The sequence below is a fragment of the Neofelis nebulosa genome, chromosome 5 (assembly GCF_028018385.1).
Source record: "Neofelis nebulosa isolate mNeoNeb1 chromosome 5, mNeoNeb1.pri, whole genome shotgun sequence".
NCBI classification, from domain to species: Eukaryota; Metazoa; Chordata; class Mammalia; order Carnivora; family Felidae; genus Neofelis; species Neofelis nebulosa.
This window is the reverse complement of record NC_080786.1, coordinates 54,464,678-54,488,681: the sequence shown is the minus strand read 5'-3', so window position 1 is coordinate 54,488,681 and position 24,004 is coordinate 54,464,678. Positions and strand designations below refer to the sequence as shown.

At 35.7% G+C, this 24,004-nt stretch overlaps 1 protein-coding gene across 2 annotated transcripts in view; it reads right to left on the bottom strand.

Moving 5' to 3' along the window:
* The window catches only part of SMC4 (structural maintenance of chromosomes 4), a 45,183-nt gene that overhangs the window by 11,601 nt on the left and 9,578 nt on the right, over positions 1 to 24,004 (bottom strand). For both annotated transcript variants that reach the window (XM_058730347.1, XM_058730348.1), the window contains exons 6-14: positions 21,026 to 21,190; positions 20,630 to 20,757; positions 14,057 to 14,197; positions 13,104 to 13,254; positions 11,601 to 11,765; positions 8,557 to 8,790; positions 7,400 to 7,585; positions 5,409 to 5,570; positions 165 to 390 (exon numbers count right to left, since the gene is read on the bottom strand). In XM_058730347.1, the coding sequence (XP_058586330.1) occupies positions 165 to 390; positions 5,409 to 5,570; positions 7,400 to 7,585; positions 8,557 to 8,790; positions 11,601 to 11,765; positions 13,104 to 13,254; positions 14,057 to 14,197; positions 20,630 to 20,757; positions 21,026 to 21,190 (1,558 nt within the window). The remainder of the gene's footprint in view (positions 1 to 164; positions 391 to 5,408; positions 5,571 to 7,399; positions 7,586 to 8,556; positions 8,791 to 11,600; positions 11,766 to 13,103; positions 13,255 to 14,056; positions 14,198 to 20,629; positions 20,758 to 21,025; positions 21,191 to 24,004) is intronic.

The following is a 24,004-nucleotide window of genomic DNA, read 5'->3' as shown; positions in this document are numbered from 1 at the left end:
AAGAGAGAGGGAGACACAAAATCTGAAGCAGGCTCCAGGCTCTGAACTGTCAGCACAGAGCCCGATGCAGGGCTAGAACCCACAAACCGCGAGTCCATGACCTGAGTCAAAGCTGGATGTTTGACTGAGCCACCCAGGCGCCCCAGGAAAAACACTTTCATTACCTGACTGTTCTATGATTTGCCCCTGTAATGTCACCACTCTCCATCTTCTATCTTTTTGATATGCTACTCTTGTGGCTTGATCTAAGTTGTCAGCAACTAAGGTATCCCGTAAAGCAAAGTAAAAAGCTTGGCGAATTTTCTCATCTTTTACTTTTACTAAATCAAATAACCGAGGAGTATTTTCAGGAGTTTGAATTTTGGTCATTTTATTCGCCCATACTGTCATCTAAAAGTTAAAAAAAGAAAAAAAAAAAAAAAGAAAGAAAAACAGAATGTATCATTTCTTTAGGGTATTACTTACATAATATACACATGTAACATGTAAGAACATGTATACAAGGTTCTGAATATCTGCATAATTATTTTACCGTTATTTAAAAAGTATAAAATTCTATTCACAGATGACATGATATTATATACACAAAATCCTAGGGAATTCACACACACAAAACTATTAAACCTAATATGAATTCAGCAAATTGGTAGGATACAAGATCAATGTATAAAAATTAATTGTATTTGTACACACTAGTAATGAATAACTTAAAAGTGGGATTAAAAAATTCCAATTATCATATCATATTAAACAAGACAGAAAACCCCAAAAAACTTAGAAATACATTTAACAACAAAAGACCTATACACTAAATGCTGTAAAATATTATAGTATGAATTTAGACCTAAATAAATGGAAGACAGCCCCAGTTCCTGGATTGTTAAGGTTTAAAATTGTTAAGATGGCAACCCAAATTGATCTATAGATTCAATTCAACCTGCATAAAAATCCCAGTTGCCTTCCCTCTCCCCCCCAAACAGACCCACTAATCTTTAATTTTTTTTTTTTAAAGTTTATTTACTTTGAGAGTGTGCATAAGCTGGGGAGGAACAGAGAAGAGAGACAGAATCCCAAGGTTGTTCCACACCATCAGTGGATAGCCCAAAGGGGTGCTCGATCTCAAGAACCATGAGATCATGACCTGAGCAGAGATCAAGAGTTACATGCTTTACTGACTGTGCCACCTAGGTACCCCTGACCAGCTAATCTTAAAATTCATATGGAAATTAGAACAATCTTGATATAAAAGAATAAAATTAGGAGTGCCTGGGCAGCTCAGTTGGTTAAGCATCCAACTCTTGATTTCAGCTCACATCATGATCTCATGGTTTGTGAGCCTGAGCCCTTCATCGGGCTCTGTGCTGACAGAACAAAGCCTACTTGGGATTCTCTCTCTCCCTCTCTCTCTGCCCCTCCCTGCTCACATGCTCTCTCAAAATTAATAAACATACATACATTAAAAAAAGAACAACAAAATTAGAGAACTACTGATTTCAAACCTTATTACAAAGCTATAGTAATTAAGACTGTGGTACTCATGATCCTCACGATAGATGCAGAGAAAGCATTTGACAAAATACAGCATCCTTTCTTGATAAAAACCCTCAAGAAAGTAGGGATCAAAGGAGCATACCTCAAGATCATAAAAGCCATATATGAAAGACCCACTGCTAACATCATCCTCAATGAGGAAAAACTGAGAGCTTTCCCCCTAGGTCAGGAACAAGACAGGGATGTCCACTCTCGCCACTGTTATTCAACATAGTATTGGAAGTCTTAGCCTCTGCAATCAGACAACATAAAGAAATAAAAGGCATCCAATTGGCCAGTAGGAGGTCAAACATTTGCTCTTCGCAGATGACATGATGTTCTATATAGAAAACCCTAAAGATTCCACCAAAACACTGCTAGAACTGATTCATGAAGTCAGCAAAGTTGCAGGATATAAAAATCAATGCACAGAAATCAGTTGCATTCCTATACACCAACAATGAAGTAACAGAAGGAGAAATCAAGGAATCAGTCCCATTTACAATTGCACCAAAACCCATAAAATACCTAGGAATAAATCTAACCAAAGAGGTGAAAAATCTATACACTGAAAACTATAGAAAGCTTATGAAGGAAAATGAAGACATAAAAAAATGGAAAAAATATTCCATGTTCCTGGATAGGAAGAACAAATACTGTTAAAATGTTGATACTACCCAAAGCAATCTACATGTTCCATGCAATCCCTATCAAAATAACACCAGCATTCTTCACAGAGCTAGAACAGATAATCCTAAAATTTGTATGGAACCAGAAAAGACCCCCAATAGCCAAAGCAATCTTGAAAAAGAAAACCAAAGCAGGAGGCATCACAATCCCGGGCTTCAAGCTATACTACAAAGCTGTAATCATCAAGACAATAGGGTACTGGCACAAGAAGAGACATTCCGATCAATGGAACAGAACAGGGAACCCCGAAATGGACCCACAAACATATGGCCAACTAATCTTTGACAAAGCAGGAAAGACTATCCAATGGAATAAAGACAGTCTCTTCAGCAAGTGGTGCTGGGAAAACTGGACAGCAGCATGCAGAAGAATGAACCTGGACCACTTTCTTATACCATACACAAAAATAAAGTCAAAATGGATGAACAACCTCAATGTAAGGCAGGAAGCCATCAAAATTCTCGAGGACAAAGCAGACAAAAACCTCTTTGATCTTGGCCACAGCAACTTCTTACTCAACATGTCTCCAGAGGCAAGAGAAACAAAAGCAAAAATGAACTACTGGGACCTGATCAAAATAAAAAGCTTCTGCACAGCAAAGGAAACAATCAGCAGAACTAAAAGGCAACTGACAGAATGGGAGAAGATATTTGCAAATGACATATCAGATAAAGGTTCAGTATCCAAAATCTATAAAGACCTTATCACACTCAACACCCAAAAACCAAATAATCCAGTGAAGAAATGGGCAAAAGACATGAATAGACACTTCTCCAAGGAAAACATCCAGATGGCCAACCGACACATGAAAAACTGCTCCACATCACTCATCATCAGGGAAATACAAATCAAAACCACAATGAGATACCACCTTACACCTGTCAGAATGGTTAACATTAACAACTCAGGCAACAACAGATGTTGGCGAGGATGAGGAGAAAGAGGATCTCTTTTGCATTGTTGGTGGCAATGCAAGCTGGTGCAGCCACTCTGGAAAACAGTATGGAGGTTCCTCAAAAAACTAAAAATAGAACTACCCTACAACCCAGCAATTGCACTACTAGGCATTTATCCACGGGATACAGGTGTGCTGTTTCAAAGGGACACATGCACCCCCATGTTTGTAGCAACACTATCAACAATAGCCAAAGTATGGAAAGAGCCCAAATGTCCATTGATGGACAGAATGGACAAAAAAGACATGGTATATATATACAATACAGTATTACTCAGCAATCAAAAAGAATGAAATCTTGCTATTTCCAACTAAACGGATGGAACAAGAGGATATTATGCTAAGTGAAATTAGTCAGAGAAAGACAAAAATCATATGACTTCACTCATATGAGGACTTTAAGATAAAAACCAGATGAACATAAGGCAAGGGAAGCAAAAATAATATAAAAACGAAGGGGATGAAACATAAGAGATGCTTAAATATGGAGAACAAACAGAGGGTTATTGGAGGGACTGTGGGAGGGGGGATGGGCTAAATGGCTAAGGGGCAATAAGGAATCTACTGAAATCATTATTGCACTGTATGCTAACTAACTTGGATATAAATTAAAAAATAAATAAAATAATTTAAAATAAACAGTGTGGTACTCATAAGAATAGATATATAGACAAATGGAGAATTCAGAAATAAACCCTCAGATTTATGGTCAGTTGATCTTTGACACATGTGCCAAGAAAATTCAATGGGGAAAGAATAGTCTTTTCAACAAGTGGTGCTGAAACAACTGATATCTACATCTAAGAGTAGAGGTACACTTTACTCTGTGTTATAAAATTAACTGAACATGCACTAAAAACCAAAATGTAAAAGCTAAAGCCACAAAACTCAGAAGAAAACAGGAGGTAAATCACCATGTGCTTGGATTATGCAGTAGTTTCTTAGATATGACACACAAAACAAAAGAACATTTAAACAAAACATTTAAAACAAAATTCGACAAAATGATTAAAATTTTAAACAACTGTGCTTCAGAGGACACTGTCAAGGAAGTGAAGACAATGCACAGAATGGGAGAAAACATCTGCAAACATATATGTGACAAGAGACTTGCACCCAAAATATATGAAAAAACTCTTAAAACTTACTAGTAAGACAAATAAAGCAATGAACAAATAGGCAAGGGATTTGAATAGATACTTCTTCAAAGAAGATAAACAAATGCCGAATAAGCACATGAAAAAATATTCAACATTAGTAATCAGGAAATGCAAATCAAAACCACAGTAAGAGACCACTACATACCCAACACTAAGATGGTTATAATAAAATAGATGTAGAAACAAGTGTTGGTGAGGATGTAAAGATACTGGAAACTATACATTACAGGTAGGATATTGTACAGCCACAATGGGAAAGAGTTTGGCAGTTCCTCAAAATGTTAAATAGTTAACAGGTAACCCAGCAATTCTACTCCTAGATATTAACCAAAGAGAGCTGAAAACAGGTATGCACAAAAATCTGTGTATGAATGTTCATAACAGCAATTAGCCATAATAGCCCAAACATGGAAACAACACAAATGTTCATCACTGTTGAATGGATAAACAAAATGTGGTATATTCACACAAGGAGCATTATTTGGCAATAAAGAGGAATGAGCTGCTGATACATGCTACAACATGGATAAACTCTGAAAACCTAAGACAACATACACAAAAACCTACAGACTGTATGATTCCATTTATACAAAATATCCACAACAGGTAAATCAAAAAGCAGATTACAAACTGCAGGTGGCAGGAGATAGGTTTTGACTGGGAATGAGTATGAGATTTCTTTTTGGGGTGATGAAAACATTCTGAAATTAGTGGTCATAATTTAACAATCTTATAAATACACTAAAACCAATGAACTCTACACTTTAAAATAGTTAATTTTATGGTACGTGAATTCTATCTCTGTAAAGGTTTTTGTTTTATTAAAAGCAGTTACTGATGATGGAAGTTAGAAACGCCAAGCTATCAGTCACTCTAATATCAGAATGTATATTCCTTTAAGGGAGGCATTGCAAGGTTTTTTCTTACAACTATATAACCCCACGGCCTAAAATATCCTCAAAACCTACCAGCTGTTCACTAAATAACTATAAAGAAAAAAGCTAGAGTTCAAATACAGAAAACAATTTAGTACTTTAAAATTAAATTAGAGGTAGCTTATTATGAATACCTACCTTATCCAAACCTATAAAGGTTGCAACTCCAATATTTTGTCTTTTAAGGAAGTTCACACAATCTTGAGCTGTATCAATAGAATCAACAACAATGTAGTCTAATGCATGACAACAGGATGAAATAGCAACATCATATTTTTCATCAATTGCTCCTAAGTCTCCCTAATAATAAGAGGCAGGGAGAAAAAAAATCATTGCACAATCAATAATTAGGCACAGGATCATTTCATTATAATTCCTACATATTTTTCAAGTTACTTTTACTTGAAAAACTATACTTACACATGGTTTTTATTTTATTTCATTTTATTTATTTATTTAAAAAAATTTGTTTTAATGTTTTATTTATTTTTGAGACAGAGAGAGACAGAGCATGAACGGGGGAGGGTCAGAGAGAGGGAGACACAGAATCTGAAACAGGCTCCAGGCTCTGAGCTGTCAGCACAGAGCCCGACGCGGGGCTCGAACTCAAGGACCGTGAGATCATGGACCTGAGCCGAAGCCGGCCGCTTAACCAACTGAGCCACCCAGGCGCCCCTACACATGGTTTTTAAAAACACAAAAGGTACACAATGAAAAATATGTGTTCCTCTCACTCAACCTTCCCCTTTTTTCAATCACTACTAGTTTTTAATGCACCTTTAAAAAAATTTTAAGATATGCAAAGTTTGGATTTTTAATGAGCACAAAATGAACTGTTTCATGAATACGAAAATGTACAATGTAAAGATTTTCAAATCTGTCAACCTTAAAAGCACTACAGCATAAGCAAAATAATAACTTCCCAAAATAATGAAATTTGGGGGCTCCTGGGTGGTTCAACTGCTCAGCATTTGAGTCAATTTCGGCTTGGGTCATGATCCTGGGGTCGTGGGATCAAACTCTGCATTGGGCTCCACACTCAGTGTGAAGCCTGTTTAGGATTCCCTCTCTCCCTCCCTTGCTCTTGCTTGCTTTCTAAAAAATAACAAAATAAATAAATAAATTGGAGCGTCTGCGTGGCTCAATTGGTCAAGTGGCCAGCTCAGGTTGTGATCTCACAGTGGGAGATCAAATCCTGTGCTGAGCATGGAGCCTGTTAGGGGATTTTCTCCCTCTCTTTGCCTCTCCCCAGCTTGTGTGCACTCTCTTTCTCAAAATAAGTAAACAGAAAAAAATTTTTTTTTGAACTATTGAAAGCCAGCTAAGATTATGTAAGTCCCCATAAAACATATTTGCCTGTTTATCAACCTATTAATTAGCCATGAAGCAGCATTCATACAGACTAGCTTTTTCTTTGAAAGCAAAAGAAGAGATTCAAATTATATCTCCCAAGTAAATAAGGTGTAAGTCACACGGCCTGGAGACATGGAAGCAACTCTGATCGGTAATTTTCATTTGCACTTACAAATCATTCTCTTTTCTCCTTCTTTCTCTGGAAGGCTGACTCAGGGACTGCACTAACTGGTTCCTTGGTTTTCTAAGCTTTAGAAAATGTGAAGTAACAGCTAGAGATGGCAGGGTAGGAGTTGAAGGGGGTTGAAATATTTTCCCCATTTCCTTCTGGCCACCCTGTAGCCATGGCTACAGCTCCCTTCCCTCTTCAAATTCAAGAGCAGTAATGGTCTCCACTATTGCTAGCCTTGGGTTTCTGTCTTACCCGATTTCCCTAAACTCTAGCCACAATCTTCACTATAATGGTATAAAATCCAGAATTTATCAAATTCTTTATTTTTTAAAAAAAGAATAAAGTGGTTTTGTTAAATTTCCTTATCATTGCTAGTTTTTTTCCTTCTTGGTACTAAATGGTAGTTATCTAAAACTAAAAGATAAAAAACTACGTTTAATATGAGATAATCCATACCACAAATAATTTTACCATGACTGAGTACTAAGAGCAAAAAGGTCTTTTAAACAAAAATGAATGTTACAGCAACTCAGTATTATAGTTAAGTCAAAGAAAGAAAATTATTTACAGTATCTTGAGCCATTTCTAAATAAATCTACTTTACCAATCTTCCATATATTCCTGGAATCCTGCCAGATTTTTTTTCTTGAATTATTGCATCAAGGACTTTCCCTCTACTTCGATTCATTGCTACGGAACTCTTTGCTTCTTCAACTTTTTGGAAAAGATCACGAACCAAACTTTTCAATTTTAATTCTTCTTGTGTAAGTTTTTCAAGTTCTTTTTCTTTCTAAAAGTGAGAAAAAGAAATGAATCCCAGAAACATACGCCCAACCTAATTCTAATAGCATAGAATTAGTTGTAATGCCTCAAAAAAGACGACCAATAAAAAACACTTGAACCAGAACTAAACTTCCAAACTGCTGGGTGTGGGTTTCTAAATATGGATGGGTTTTCTATTTTAAAGGAATATAAATTATTTGGGTCAATAACAAGGACCCTAAGTGCAATATGGTTCTAGTAGTAAACTGATTGATAGAACGAGTAGAGCTAGTGTGTGGAAATCTCAGTTCCATACCACAAAGTTATGCATAAGTGTGTTCCAATTCCTAAGGTCTGCACTAATCAAAAACAGACGTTGGTATAGGACCCAGAATTTAAGGGACTGGGCAGGACTATGGTTATAGTGTGCTTTGCATTCTAAATAATGAAAGATAAATTTTATTATATATGTAATTTTCTTTTTAAAAAATCATAGCTTTGAAATGAAAGGGAATATGGTAGGTGAATAGCACTATTGCTATACAAAAATGCCAGGCTGTCAACAAAAGGAATCATACACACGTACATAAACCCCCAAACTCTCAGTTTCTCAATCTCTTAAATTAGACCAACCACTTTTCCTGACATTCTTCCTCCCTCCTGGCTTTAAATTATTACCTCTATTACCAGTCAAGAGTATAAAGTAAAAGCTCAAGTTACAAATATAATTTACCCCCCAAATAAACTGAATTACCAACAAGACAGAAGTGGTCACTGAATACAATTCAAGTTTACATTAAAATTCTAATTGGTCATGAAATTCCCTGATGACTTCCATAAATTCAATATCAGAAAAAAATACACTAATTGGTTTATTCATTCTTACACATTTATGCCAGTTCAGATGTTTAGATTAAAAAATATATAAATACAAACATATAAATTGAAAACTTGGATTGATAAACAATATTCAGAAAAAATACAGAAGCAAAGATTTACCTCTTTTAATTCCAGTTCAGATTGAGGGAGTTTTGCCTCTATATCTCTGATCGCAGTTTTCCTTTCTTTGAGAGTCTCAGATGCTGCAGTTAGAGCTTCCTTGGCCTTACTTAATTGAGACACTGCAGTGTTATGACGACTGAGATAGATATCAAGTTCTGACTGAGCTACATCCATCTTTGAACGTGCTTCATTTACTGATTTGCTGAAACCCATAAGTTCTTTCTCTCGACTCTGTTAAAATACGATGGACTCCATTAAATCTGAAATACATGTTTTCAAACCTAAGCTGAAACGGAAACCATACATCTTGAATTCAACTTTAAAGATTCTACAAACATAATACATAAAAATAAATAATTCTTACAAGCTGAACACACTAATAGTTTTTGCCGGGTTGCCAATGTTCACTGTACATAGACTCTTCCCAATTGATTTCACAAGCACTTAATGAACTAGATGTAAATATGCTTTTTGGAAATTAAAACACCAACAAAAATGAGTGTTCAAAGAACAAAAATTTGAGTGTAAACTCTAGATCCATGGTATTCCACATTACCTTACCTGAAATGGCAAAGTGTAAAGACTATTCAGCAGAAAGTTTCCTCAAGTAGATTTATGTTGAGAATCTTTGTAAATTTTATTTTTTTTAATTAAAAAAAAATTTTTTTAATGTTTATTTATTTATTTATTTATTTTTAATTTTTTTTTTTTCAACGTTTTTTATTTATTTTTGGGACAGAGAGAGACAGAGCATGAACGGGGAAGGGGCAGAGAGAGAGGGAGACACAGAATCGGAAACAGGCTCCAGGCTCTGAGCCATCAGCCCAGAGCCTGACGCGGGGCTCGAACTCACGGACCGCGAGATCGTGACCTGGCTGAAGTCGGACGCTTAACCGACTGCGCCACCCAGGCGCCCCTTTAATGTTTATTTTTGAAGGAGAGAGAGACAGAGCATGAATGGGGGAAGAGCAGAGAGAGAGGGAGACACAGAACCCAAAGCAGGCTCCAGGCTCTGAGCTGTCAGCACAGAGTCCAGCGTGGGGCTCGAACTCACAAACTGTAGGATCATGACCTGAGCCAAAGTTGACGCTTAAATGACTGAGCCAGCTAGGCACCCCTGTAAATTTTACTTTTTAAAGTTTATACATTTATTTTGAGAGAGAGAAGAGGGGATGAACAGAGAGAGGGGGAAGAGAGAGAATTCTAAGCAGGCTTTGCACTGTCAGCACAGAGCCAACGAGGGGCTTGATCTCACAAACTGTGACATCATGACCTGAAATCAAGAGTCACATGGTCAACTGACTGAGCTGCCCAGGCACCCCATGAACCTTTGTAAATTTTAGAGGTTAAGCCCAGGTAATACTCGAAACTGGTTATATTTGACAAGTGAGCAGAAATTTGGGGCTACCATAACTGACTATGTAGAAAGGATCTATTTATTAGAATAATGGCATAAGAGAAGCACTTACAAAAGCTTAATCCTTTTGTTTTGCACATAAGGGAACAGACCCAGGACCATGGGGTTATGTGCAAAATCATCAGATAATCAGTTTAAATATCAAATGGTAAAAATCATGAACACTAACACACAAGTACACACTGCTCACAATGTTCTAGGCCTATTACGAATGTTATATATGAATTCTTGAAGATAACAATTTCATGAGGTGAATATCATAATTATGCTCATTTTGAGGAAACAGGCTACAGTTTAAGTAACTTGCTCAAAATCATGCAATCACTCAAGTGGCAGAACCTCTCTTTTTAGCTACTATATTGAGGAATGAAGACACTTGGATGGGTGTCCTGGCTTTGTCATTAATACACGTTGCCAAGATACACAGAAGTACTCAATATGTATTAGATGAGCAAATGTGAAAATCTGTATCCATATATACTATTCATGAAAGCTATTGCATTACCTATTGCCATTTTATCACATGGCCATGTTACTTACAAAGTTCTGTAGTATGGCATTAGAACATGCCCCATTCCAAAACAGAATCTATTAAATCTGTAGCTTAAAAAGCCCACAAACCCAATACAACTTTACCGAAGTACAATTAACAAAGTTTGTATATAAGTCTATAACTTAGGTACTTAAGTCTTACATAACTTATAGAATGTAAATCAATTCAACTCATTAGTATTATCTATTACAATTTCTTTTTTAAAATATATTTATTTTGATATAGAGGGAGAATACACAGGAGGGTCAGAGAGAGGAGGAGAGAGAATTCCAAGAGGCTCTACCCTGTCAGCGCAGAGGCCAATGTGCGGCTTGAACTCACAAACCGTGAGATCACAACCTGAGCCCAAATCAAGTCAGACATAACCAACTGAGCCACCCAGGTGCACCTTTTACAATTTCTACTCAGCATACTCAGTTCTGTCAAAAAGGCTGTGAATATAAACAAAGACAGCTAAGCTTCATGCTTTATACTCTCATTGGGTTGATAAGACATATCAATATGACAACCTCATACTCCTATTAATGAAGTGCTAAAATAGCTAATATTTTTATTAATTTCTTACTTTCTAGGCACTTTATGTAAGATTATGTACATTTTATTTTTAAAAAGATTCACAAGATGGGTAATATTTTCTTCCGTCTTGAGAAAGAGGACTTTGAGACCTAAGAGCCTATACAGAGAGATAATGACTGATGTAGGATTTCAAACCAAGAACTGACTCAAGAGCCATAAACTATTATACAAGTGCTACAGGAGAAAAGAAAGGTACTTATCAACTTGTGGTTAGTGTGGTTCCATGTTTTTACAGGTGTTAACTAATTAAGAGAAGACAAAAAGCTATTTGATGAAATCAAATAAGGGCATTTCCTGCCTCCACCATAAATTCTCATTTAACTTTTTTTTTAAATGGGAAAGTAGAAAACAAAAAGAATTTAAGCTATTTTTATGAATGCTAGATATTCTAAGTCCAAAATTTTTCTAACAGTTGAGTTTTTACTATTACCACACAAAAACATTCTTCAAGTTTAAAAAAAAGTCACCTAGACACCAACTGATAAAGAATCTTACTTCTTTTTCTTTTTGAAGCCCTTGTGTTTCCTGTTTAAGGCTATCCATAACTTCTTTCAATTTTTCTTCTTCTTTCTCTTTTTCCTTCTCAAGGGCACTATTTCGAGTTGTTGTCTCATTTATGATTTTCTCACTCTTGGCAGGTATACTTTTAAATTCTTCAACCTAAGATTGTAAAACAATTTAAACTTGGAGGAGCATGTACCTTTAGGCTATCCAGTATCATCAGTATTTGGCTTATTTAAAAGCATTTCTCAGTATCCTCTAAGTCTTTGTGGTTTCCTTTGTAATTTGACTTGAACTAGCTGGCTTTAGCAAATACTTTAACCATTTACTGCAATTTCTGTGCTCTTAATTTAACAGTAAATTCTATGAATTCCTCATTTGTTATGGAAGAGAATTCTCCCTGGCTGGCGTTCAGGTCTTTCTTCCTTCTGTTCTATTTTCAGGCTATAACTATCCTTCTTCACCAATTAATATACTCTGGCTATGTGGAATTTCCTAAACTATCCTTCATGGTATATTGAAACTTACCATGGATGACTTTTACACCCCGTGGCCTCCCCGAAATCCTAAAATCTTTCACAACATTACCCTTCCAGAGTCACCATGTAGGAGTAATATCTTATTCCATTAATACCTTTGGTAATAACCACTTATTAACATTTGATGCCTAAAGACTAATACCTCTATAAGAGTTACAGTTGGCTTAGTCTGTCCAATTTAAGCATTACCCTCAAATCCACGTTGGTTTGTTCAGATTATCCAGCACCAGAGTTCAACATTTCCCAAAAATGATGACCCTCAAACACTGATTTGCACAAGATTTATTCCCATACTGAGTGGAAAGTATTTTGTAAACAAATGCATTTGGAAAAATACAACATAAAGGAGAGACTATATTATAACTAACATGTAATTATATAGTACAAAGCCTTTTTTGGGAGAAGGGATTTAGATGTCATATCTGTTAGTTATGAAAATAGTTTGAAAGACTGCCAATTGATCATTAGGGACTAATTCCTAGGAAATAATGCGTTCTGTTCCAAACTTAATCGTTTTTAAAACCTCAGAATAGCTAATCCACCCTCTGTAGATTTTTGAGTTTCCCCTTCCCTCCTTTCCAAGAGAGAACTCTTATTCTGATACTCTCTAGGAGGCAGGTAATGTTTTTAAAATTTCAGAATACATAACCAAAAACATCTCTTTAAACCATTACATTAAGAAAAGGAAAACTATGTTGTTTACTATCAAATAGAATTGGTGACTTGATAAGTATTTTCCCAACAATATATGCCACAGAAACAAACTCTAAATCTCAAAGCCAATGAATGCAAAATTTACCTTTGGAGAAAAAAAAAAGTCACAATCAGAGATAAATCCTAGAACACTTAATATTCAGAATCCCAACTCATTTGCTTAAAAAATGAGGGAGTGGCACATCCATGAAAATTAAATCTGATATTCAGATATGAAATTTGTAAGATTTCTTTCAAAACCTACCTTCTCTTTATCTTTTTGAAGTTGTTTCTCCAGTTTTTTGGCTTTACTTGAAGCATGTTTTAATTTTTCCCTAACTTGAACATCTTCTAAATCTAGCTGTGTAAATTTTTCTTTGTTTTCCTCAATAAATTTTGTAATTTTATTCAGTTTCCTAACAAATAAAGAGAATTATTAGTCACTATTTTAGATATTCATTTATTTCAAAGTCATGCTACAAGTTCTGCCTGGGACACTGCCTCTGTAAATGTGTCCAAGCTCTTACAAGGTAAGATTCTAGAGTTAACCATTTTCTAACTGGTCCTCTCCTTCCACTAAATTTGAGGGAGCCATTAAAATATGATTACAAGAGTTGCTTTGCCTTTCTAAACTGGATGGGAAATACTCCATTTCCTGGTTACTATAGAGTCAAGGTATAGAAATACATTACCACAATGTAAAACTCATTTTAAAGAAAAAAAAAAAATCACATAGGTAAGAGAAATTGGTGTCACCAAATACTGTGAGAAGGCATAGAGAAGGGTCATGATGAAACTTTAAAAAAAAAAAAAAAAGTAACCTAATTACTAATTAAGAATTAGAGTAACCTAATTCTTAAGATGTGTGGACTGTTTATTCTTAAGACAACTAAGCTGCCAGGTTAAATTTTTTTTTTGCCGTGTATTATTGTGTTCTGCCACTAGGAGGCAGCATCTTCTGTTAATTTAGGACCAGTGTTGGGCACTGAATTTGTGATGATCAACTGGATGCAGGGCAATTAGGTTTTTTATTCTTTTTCTGAAAAAGGAGACCATTTTATAAGTTGACAAATTACAGTTCGCGTTACATTTATGTGCTGGCAGAAAGTTTATATATATATATATATGTATATATATATATATATATATATATATAAAATACACACACGTAAAAACAACTCAACCTAAACACTTTAGTACTTTCCAAAAGATTATTACTTTTCTACATCTTTTACAGCTTTATTCTTAGCTTTCATTTCATTTGACAGTATATTGCTCTTCTCATTAATTTCTTTGGTATCTTCATGAATTTTTTCCTTTTGAGTTTCCATTTCAGCAATTCGTTTCTGCAGATCATAACTAGAAAAAGGAAAATAAAAATCAGAGATCCTAAAATGCCATTTCTAAAATTGTGTAATAACTTAGTAAAATTAGTGGTTTCTACAGTATTCTTAACTACAACCAATTTACAATTAATTACCTAGGGCTACAGGGTGAGGCACAGGGGGTACTGCAGTACAGACCTAATTCAGGGTCAAAGCTAGAATTAGGAACAAAATTGGTTCCATACAAACAAAATTAGATCGGCTATTACATGCATAATAGAGAATGTATGTGTAGAACTATTAAGTACATTAATAAACACTTATGAACCCACCTCCCAACTTAAAGTAGAATACTTAAAAGTCGACTTTGAGGACTTCAGGGGAAGGTGGCAGGTAGGATGATCTTAAGTTCTCCTTGTCCCAAGGCTACAACTAGATTAACACCCTTATCAGTGTAAACCCAGAAAATGAGGAAGACTGGCAGAACATTCTCCACAGCTACATGTAGAGAAGAGGCCACATTAAAGAGGGTGGGAAGGGTGGAGAAGGTGGTTGGGGCTAAAGGGACACATTGGAACTGTTCTTGGGAGGGAGGAATGCTATGAGCATGAAAAAGGGAGAAAAACAGACCCTCACTACAAGAATCCCAGGCATGGGGAAGACAACTCCCCATTTGGCTTTAAAAACTAGAGGGGACTAATTTTGAGAGTTCTTACAATCAGTGGGATGTCACACCTGGAAAAATCAGATGGGAGGTTGAAAGGAAACAGAGACTGCGACCCTTAAAGAGACAGCACAACAAAAAGTCCCATGGAGATAGAGCATAGAATCAACAGTTTGAAAGACTGAAGTATATGTGAAAGAAATTTATTTACTAATCTCAGAGCATGTGCCGGAGGGCAGATATACTAAGGAGAAACAAGAGAGCTGGCAGGTACCATTTTCTCCCCTATCTCCCAGCCTAGATACAGAGACACCTTCGGGAACCAGTGCAGTGCCAATACTCTCCATCTATCTTGCGAAGAGCTTCCTCAACCCCCACCCCCACCCCAATTCTCCTCCAGTCCTGCCCCCTCCAGCATGCCGTTGGCCAAAGCCTATCCAAAGTGGTGCTACAAGCCTGGCAATGTGCAAGGAGCACAGACAGAAGCCAGCACCACACCAAAGTGCCACCTGTCCTGAGGAGAGGGGAAGGTAACCACACACACCAGTTTGACTTGAGCCTCAGCTGTGGGCTGGGAGCAGTCATTTGGTCTGGCTGCAGGCCCTACCCACCAATGAAAACTTCTCAAGGGACAACGGGGAAAGTGTCCTGCAGTTTGGTGCTACTGCATCTCTGGCAAATGCCTGTCTGACTCAAGTGGCCCCAGACTGGCCCACTAACAACACAGGGAACAAACCTTGCCCAACAGGCAGAGTGAGCCATTGCACATGACTAGACTGAAGGCACATGCAGCTCAGACCCACAGTGGGGTTACATGCAACACATATGAGACACCCCTGAAGTGCCAAGTTCTGGTGAACAGGGGACATTGCATTGCAGGACACTATAGGACCTTTTCTTCATAAAGCCACTACTTCCAAGAGCAGAAGACGTAGCTGACTATCCTAACACACAGGAAAACCTAGAGAGTTGGACAAAATGAGGTGACACAGAAATAGGTCCCAAATGAAAGGACAGGACAAAATCACAAGAGAGCTAAACAAAACCGAGAGAAGCAATATACCTAATTTAAAGTAATGCTCACAAAGATCCTAACTGGACTTGAGTAAAAGAGGGGAGAATCTCACTGAGACCCTCAATACAAAGAGACAGAAAACCTAAAAAAGCACCAATCAGAGATGAAGAGCTCAACAACTGAAACTAAAAATGCACTAAAGAGAATATATAGTAGAATAGAGGAAGCAGAAGGATCACTGACCTGGAAGACAGAGTAATGGAAAACAATCAAACTGAAAAGGAGAAAAAAATAGTAAATGAAGAGACTTAGGGAACTCAGTAACAGCATCAAATGAAATAACATTCACATCATAGGGGTCTCAGGAGAAGAGACAGAAAAGGGGGCAGAAATTGCACTGGAAGAATAGTGAAAACTCCCCCAAACTTGGGGAAACAGAAATCTAGATCAAGGAAGCACAGAGAGCCCCTCAAAAATAAACCCAAGGGGATCCCCACCAAGACAGATAGTAATTAAAATAGCAAAAAGTAGTGATAAAGAAAGACTTTTAAAATCAGCAAGAGAAAAGTTACATAAAATGGAAACCCCATAAAGCTATTAGCAGATTTTTCAGCAGAAACTGCAGGCCAGAATGGAGTGGCATGATATACTCAAAAAACGCTGACGGAAAAAACCTGCAGCCAAGAAAACTCTATCCAGCAAGGCTATCGTTTAGAACAGAAGGATAGTTTCCCAAACTTGATTAAAGGAATTCATGACCACTAAACCAGCCTGACAAGAAATGTCAGTAAGAAAAGTATGAAGTACAAAAGCAGGAAATTAAGTATATCTATGAAAACCAGTCAAAGCATTCACAAAATAAAAGGATGTAAAGTATGGCACCATATACCCAAAATGTGGCAGGAAAGGAGTAAAGAATGGGTGCACTGAAGTGACCATTAATTTAATGTGCGAGAAAGGAATCCAAGTATATTACTAACGAAAGCTGGCAAGCTTTCTTGAGAAGAGCAAGAATAGAAAAGAACTACAGAAAAAACCATAAAACAAGTAATAAAATGGCAACAAGTACATATCTGTCAATAAGTACTTTGAATGTAAATGGACTGCAGGCTCCCACAGGGGAGACATAGGGGGACAGAATGGATAAAAAAGCAAGACCATCTAGATGCTGCTACAAAAGACTCATTTCAAACCTAAAGATGCAGATTGAACCTGAAGGGATAGAAAAGCAATTATCATTCAAATGGAAGTGAAAAGAAAGCGTAGCAATACTTGTATCAAACAAAACAGACTTTAAAACAAAGACTGTAACAAGAGACAAAGAAGGACACTATATAATCCTACTGAAGGGAACAATCCAAGAAGATAAAAACAATTGGAAATATTTATGCATCCAACAGCAAGCACCCAAATACATAAAGCAACTGTTAACAAACATAAAGGAAGTAATAATGGTAATACAACAACAGTAGATTTTTAACACCCCACTTACATCTATCCATTGATGTACAAAAATCCACAAGGAAACAGTGGCTTCAAAAGATACATTGGACCAGATGGATCTAACAGATGTATTCCTAACATTCCATCCTAAAATAGCAGAAAACACTTTTCAAGTGCACACAGATCATTCTCCAGAACACATCACATTTTAGGTCACAAAACAATCCTCAATAAGTTAAAAAAGATACAAGTCAGACCATGCATCTTTTCTGACCACAGCACTATGAAACAGAAACCAACCACAAGAAAAAATGTGGAAAGAACACAAACACATGGAAGTTAAATAGCATTCATTAAACAATGAATGGGGTTGACCAAGAAATCAGAGAGAATTGAAAAAAAAAAAAAATACATGAAGACAAATGAAAACAGTGTTTTCAAAATCTTTGGGATGCAGCAAAAGCAGTTCTAAGAGGAAAGTTTAGAGCAATACAGACCCAGCTCAAGAAGCAAAACCAATCTCAAATAAACAATGTAACCTTACACTTAAAAGAGCTAGAAAAGAACAAAATCAAAATCAGTAGAAGGAAATGATCAAGATTAGAGTGAAAACAAAATAGATCAATGTAAAAACAAACAGATCAATGAAATCAGGAGCTGGTTCTTTGAAAAGATCAATGAAATTGATAAGCCTTTAGCGAGAATTATCAAAGAGAGAGAGGATTCAAACATAATCAGAAATGAAAGAGAAATAACCGACACCATACAAAGGATTATTAAGACAATGTTATGAAAAAAATTATATGCCAACAAATTGGACAACCTAGCATAGATAAATTCCTAGAAACATAATCTCCTAAAACTGAAGTATAAAGAATTAGGAAATTTGAAGCAGACTGATTATCAGCCATGAAACTGAATCAGTAATCAAAAAACTCCCACAAATGAAAGTCCAGGACCATTACATGAATAAGAAAAAGGATAAAAACCACATGATCATTTCAACAGATGCAAAAAAAGCACGTGACAAAGTACAACATCCACTCATGATAAAAATCCTCAAGAAAGTAGGTCTACAAGGAACAAGACTCAACATAATAAAGGACTTATATGAAAAACCCACAGCAAACATCTTAGTGGGGAAAACTGGAGGGCTTTTCTCCTAAGTTCAGCATGTCCACTCTCACCACTTTTATTCAACATAGTACTGGAAGTCCTAGTCATAGCAATCAGACAAGAAAAGAAGTAAAAGGATCCAAATTGGTAAGGAAGAAGTATAATTTTCACTATCTGCAGATGACATATCATATATGGAAACCTTAACAGACTCTAAACAAGAAACTACTAGACGTGATAAAAGAATTCATTAAGATCATAAGATCAAAATCAATATACAGAAATCCATTGCATTTCTATGCACTAATAATGAAGCAGCAGAAAGAGAAACTAAAAAAAAATAATCTCATTTACAACTGCACCACAAACTAAAATACCTGGAATTAAACTATCCAGGAAGTGAAAGACCTGTACTCTGAAAACTATAAAACTAAAAAACTGAAGATGACACAAACAAATGGAAGATATCCCATGCCCATGGACTGGAAGCAAATACTGTTAAAATGTCCATAATACCGAAAGCAATCTATAGATTTAATGCAATTCCTATCAAAACACCCACAGCATTTTTCAGGGCAGAATACTGCCTAAAATTTGTATGGAACCACAAAAGACTCCGAATAGCCAATGCAATCTTGAAAAAGAACAAAACGGGAGGTATCACAATCCCAGATTTCAAGACATATTACAGAGCTGTAGCAATCAAATCAGTATGGTACTGGCACAAAAACAGCCATATCCATCAATGGAACAGAACAGAGAGCCCAGATATAAATGCCTGCTTATATGGTCAATTAATCTCTGACAAAGTAGGGAAAAACATGCAATGGGAAAAAGACAGTATCAACAAATGGTATTGGAAAAACTGGACAGCTATATGCAGAAGAATGAAACTGGATCACTGTCTTATACCATACACAAAAACAAACTCAAAGTGGATTAAAGACCTAAAACCACAGAAGTTCTAGATGAGAGCACAGGCAGTAATTTTTATGACTTTGGCAGTAGCAACATTTTTCTAGGTATGTCTCCTGAGGGGAGGGAAGCAAAAACAGAATTAAATTATTGCGAAGACATAAAAAGCTTCCTCACAAAAAATGAAACAATCAACAAAATTTTAAAGAGAACCTACTGAATATGAGAAGATATTTGTGAATGACATATCTGATCAAGGGTTAGTATCCAAATAAAGAACTTATGCAAGTACTTCTACCAATCAACACTAAAAAACCAAATAGACATAACAGATATTTCTCAAAAGACAACATCCAGATGACCAAAAGACACGTGAAAAGATGTTCAACATCATTCATCATGAGGGGAATGAAAATCAAAACCACAAGAAATAATAATGTTGGCAAAGATGTGGGGTAAAAAGGAACACTCATGCATTATTGGTAGGAATGCAAACTGGTGCAGCCCCTGTGGAAAACAGTATGTAGATTCCTCAAAAAATTGAAAACTAGAATTACCATATGACCCAGTAATTCCACTACTGCAATTTACCCAAAGTATCTGAAAACACCAATTTGAAATGATATATAAACTCCTATGTTTATTGCAGCGTTATTTACAAGTGTCAAACTATGGAAGCAGCCCAAGTGTCCATCAATAGATGAATGGATAGAAAAGATGTGATACACACACACACACACACACACACACACACACAGGAGTATTAGCCACAAAAGAATGAAATCTTGCCATTTATAATAACATGGATGGATCTAGAGAATATAACATTAAATGAAGTAAGTCAGGGAAAGACAACTATCATATGATTTCATGCATATGTGGAATTTAAGAAGCAAACACAGAAAAAAAAGATAAACCAAAAAAGACATTCTTAACTAAAGAGGACTGATGGTTACCCAAAGGGGAGGTGGGTGGAGGATGAAAGAGGTGAAGAGGATTAAAAGTATACTGATCATGACGAGTACAGGGTATAAAATTGTTCAATCGAGTATAAAATTGTTGAATCACTACAGTGTACATCTGAAGCCAATATAATGGCATGTTAATTATACTGGAATTAAAATTATAAAAATTAAACCAATTAAAAATTAAACCAATTACCATTAGTACTATGGTAAAAAATTAATTTAACATATTCATTACAAAACAATTTTTAGTTTTTTTCTACTTCAGTCTTTATTTTTCTGTAATACAGATAAAAGGGCTTACTTAATGTCAGAAACTAATAAAAATTGATAAATTAATGTACTTACATGTAATATTGACAGACATGATTCTTTTTTCTAAATATTTCATTTTCCAAGGTAAGAAATTTAATGGCTATGTTTTTCTCTCCTTCTAAGGCATCCTTTTCCTTTTCTACCAGCTTAACTCTGTTTAACTACAAAAATTTAAAGTGTATGGATTATTCAAATATATTACACATGTATATACCTGAGTTTCAAATATACCAACATGAGGCAAAAATATCTACCATATTAATAAAACACTGCTCAATTAAAGGTAAATAAGAAATATAAAATTCAATCTAAAACAGTAAAGATTTTTTCAATAAATATGATCTATTATAAACTTAGTATTTGACTCAGTAGAATTTGTTCAATAAACAAAACAGTCTGATTTACAAGAACAATCTATAGAAGATTCACCTTCTCTCCTCGATGTTCATTTAATATTTCAACTCTCCGACACAAGACTTTAATAGGCTCATTTAGCCGTCCGCAACCAATTATATCTTCTAAATATTCAAGCATACCCTCATCATGTTCAGTCTGGCCTTTTGGCTTCATCATAGCGATTTGTTCAACTTCACCCTTAAAAAAAGAAAAGTTGTATTACACATTCACTTTATGTTTAGCTACAACAATCTTAAGTGAGAATTAGGAACAATTAACAAACCCAATACTAACGAACAAATAAATGATAGAAACCAGTAGCTTAAAGAAATTTAATAAGATATAAACAAAAATGTTTTTGATAGTTTTCATTTTCCCTGATGGTAAGAAATGTTTATACTCCCTTACATAAACTCTTACCAAATTATAATATACATTCACATACATGTATACAGCCAAAGAAAGATTCCCTAGCTTAAAATTTCATTCAATATATATATAAAAAAAAAGTATTGACTTTTGTATAAGGCAAAACTAAGCAAGGTATTCATATAATCTATAATTACTTTGGCAACATTACCAATTGTTAGTTAACATAATTAGAGCTCCTGTTCTAAAACAAAGAATTTTCAAGATCCTTCATGGCTTAACTGCAGTAGGAATCCTGTCCCAAGATGGTTTATTATTAAACTTTCTCTATAAACCTGGGGTTATGAGCTCCTCAAGAAGTGCTAAGATTTATAAGGATGTCTCAAACTTAATGTTCTAAAACTTTCTAAAAACAAGACCATTAAATAAAAAAGGAAATTACCTATTCCTCATGGTAGTAAGAGAAGATAACCAACTGACTGAAAACTAACGAAAGCTCCTGGTACATATGAAATTGGAAAACTTTTATTTGCAATCATTAATATAACAGCTTTGAAGTGTGATTAAAATTCTTAGATTAACATTATATATTTGTATTTATGCAACTCAATTACAAACAGAAAAGAAGAAAAAAACCCCACAATCAGTAACCTTCAAGGCTGACTGCCAGGCAGCCATTTAGTTTCATGGTGGAGAAAATTTTGTCTGAACATGCTCAGGCAAAATGCTGCTACTTTACTTCACAGGAGTAGTTGCCTGTGCTATTACAACACAAGAAAAGGAAGAGGCAAGTAGAAAAAAAATACAGGCCTTTATTTCAGCAAATAGCAAAGGTGAAAAAAAAAATCAAGAAAAACACACAAAAAACCTATTACTTCCTCAATTTAAATATTCAAAATATTTAAATATGAATAAACCTCAAAAACCTGGGGTGTATCTTGTTAATGTAATGACAAAGAGTCAAAGTTACCAAAAGCTCCCACATAAATATAAAGTAAACAAAAACAAACCACACAAAACCTTGGGGCTCCTGGCAGGCTCCGTTGGTAGAGCATGCAACTCTCTATCTCAGAGTTTTGAGTTCAAGCCCCATGTTGGTCATGAAGTATACTTAAAAACAAAAACAACAAAACACAAACAGGGGCACCTGAGTGGCTCTGTCAGTTAAGCACCTGACTTTGACTCAGATTATGCTCTTATGGCTTGTGAGTTCAAGCCCCACATCAGGCTCTCTCCTGTTGGCACAGAGCCCACTTTAGATCCTGACTCCTTCTCTCTCTGTCCCTCCCCCCACCTCAAAAATAAACATTAAAAATCCCACACACAACAAAACCCCAAACCCAAAACAAAAAACCCAACCTTAAAAATAAAACAGCTCACCTTAAATTTAGTCATTGAAAGGCATAACTTTTAATATTTTTATATACTGTCACTCTTCTGTAGTCTGACAACACAACGAACATGATTATCAAACATGAAGTAAAACACTATCCAAAGAGCTTGTTTTTTTTCTCTATAACCTTCAGTTATGTATAAATTAGTGCTTTAAACTAAGTTAGTGTTTAAACTAAACTATGTATTTATATAAAACATTTTATTCTTTCAATTATCAGGTCCTTCCAAATGTATGTAGTATTAGTTTCAAGTCGTAGAGAGGATTTAAGCCTAGAATTATGTCCAAAGTTTTGGATTACAACAGGGCAAATGCCAAGCATTGAAGAAGAGTCTTACTCAGTTTTTAACTAGGCAGGGCTAATGAACAGCAACGCTGACATTTAGGGCTGGATATTCTTTGTTGCAGGGGTCTATGGTGGGCATCACAGGATGTTTAATAGCATCTCCGACCTCTTACACACCAGATCCTAATAGCATTCTCCCATACCCTCAGCTGTAACAACCCAAAATGTCTCCAGACAACAATCAATGTCCCAGGGACACAGATGCGAAACTACCCCCAGCTGAGAACCACTCATGTTGAGGTAGTGGTTTAACTCTTTTGGGTTTACTATCCAAACAACAAAAATTATCTGACACTTGATATTCTAATATACTGCCCTAATTCAATTCGAACATCTGTTTTAAGATGAATGAAAAACTATGCTGTGAACACAGTCAAATGGGCATAAAGTATTACTTAAGTATACATTTTTCAGGTAGCCAGAAGTTAGGACTCAGTGTAGCAGTTTACACTGACAAAAATATTCCTAAAGGCATCACACTTCCTGGCCGAATTACTTGCTCAAGGATGGAATAACACTATTAGGAAACTGCCTAGCTTTAGGTAAAGCAGAGTGGCTGCCTCTTTTGAGGTACTTATTCCTCCCTAGTTAAAATGCGGATATACAATTACGATTTCTTTTCATTCTAACAAGGTTGCACAGTTGGTTGAAGATAAAAATACTTAAGGACATATCTGAACCAAAATAGTTCCATTACAAGTGCCACATAACATTCAGTTTTAGATTGTTACAATGGCACTCATTTTTTTTCAACCAGTAATTGTCAGATTCATATTACTGCTTCAACAAGCTATTAGAATATTTAGGCCTCTACCTGTTACTTAACTATTAGGACTACTATGGTATTCCAATTACAGCCTGGAACCTTTCTTATGGCTCTGTTCCTTGATGTCCTTTGCCTGCC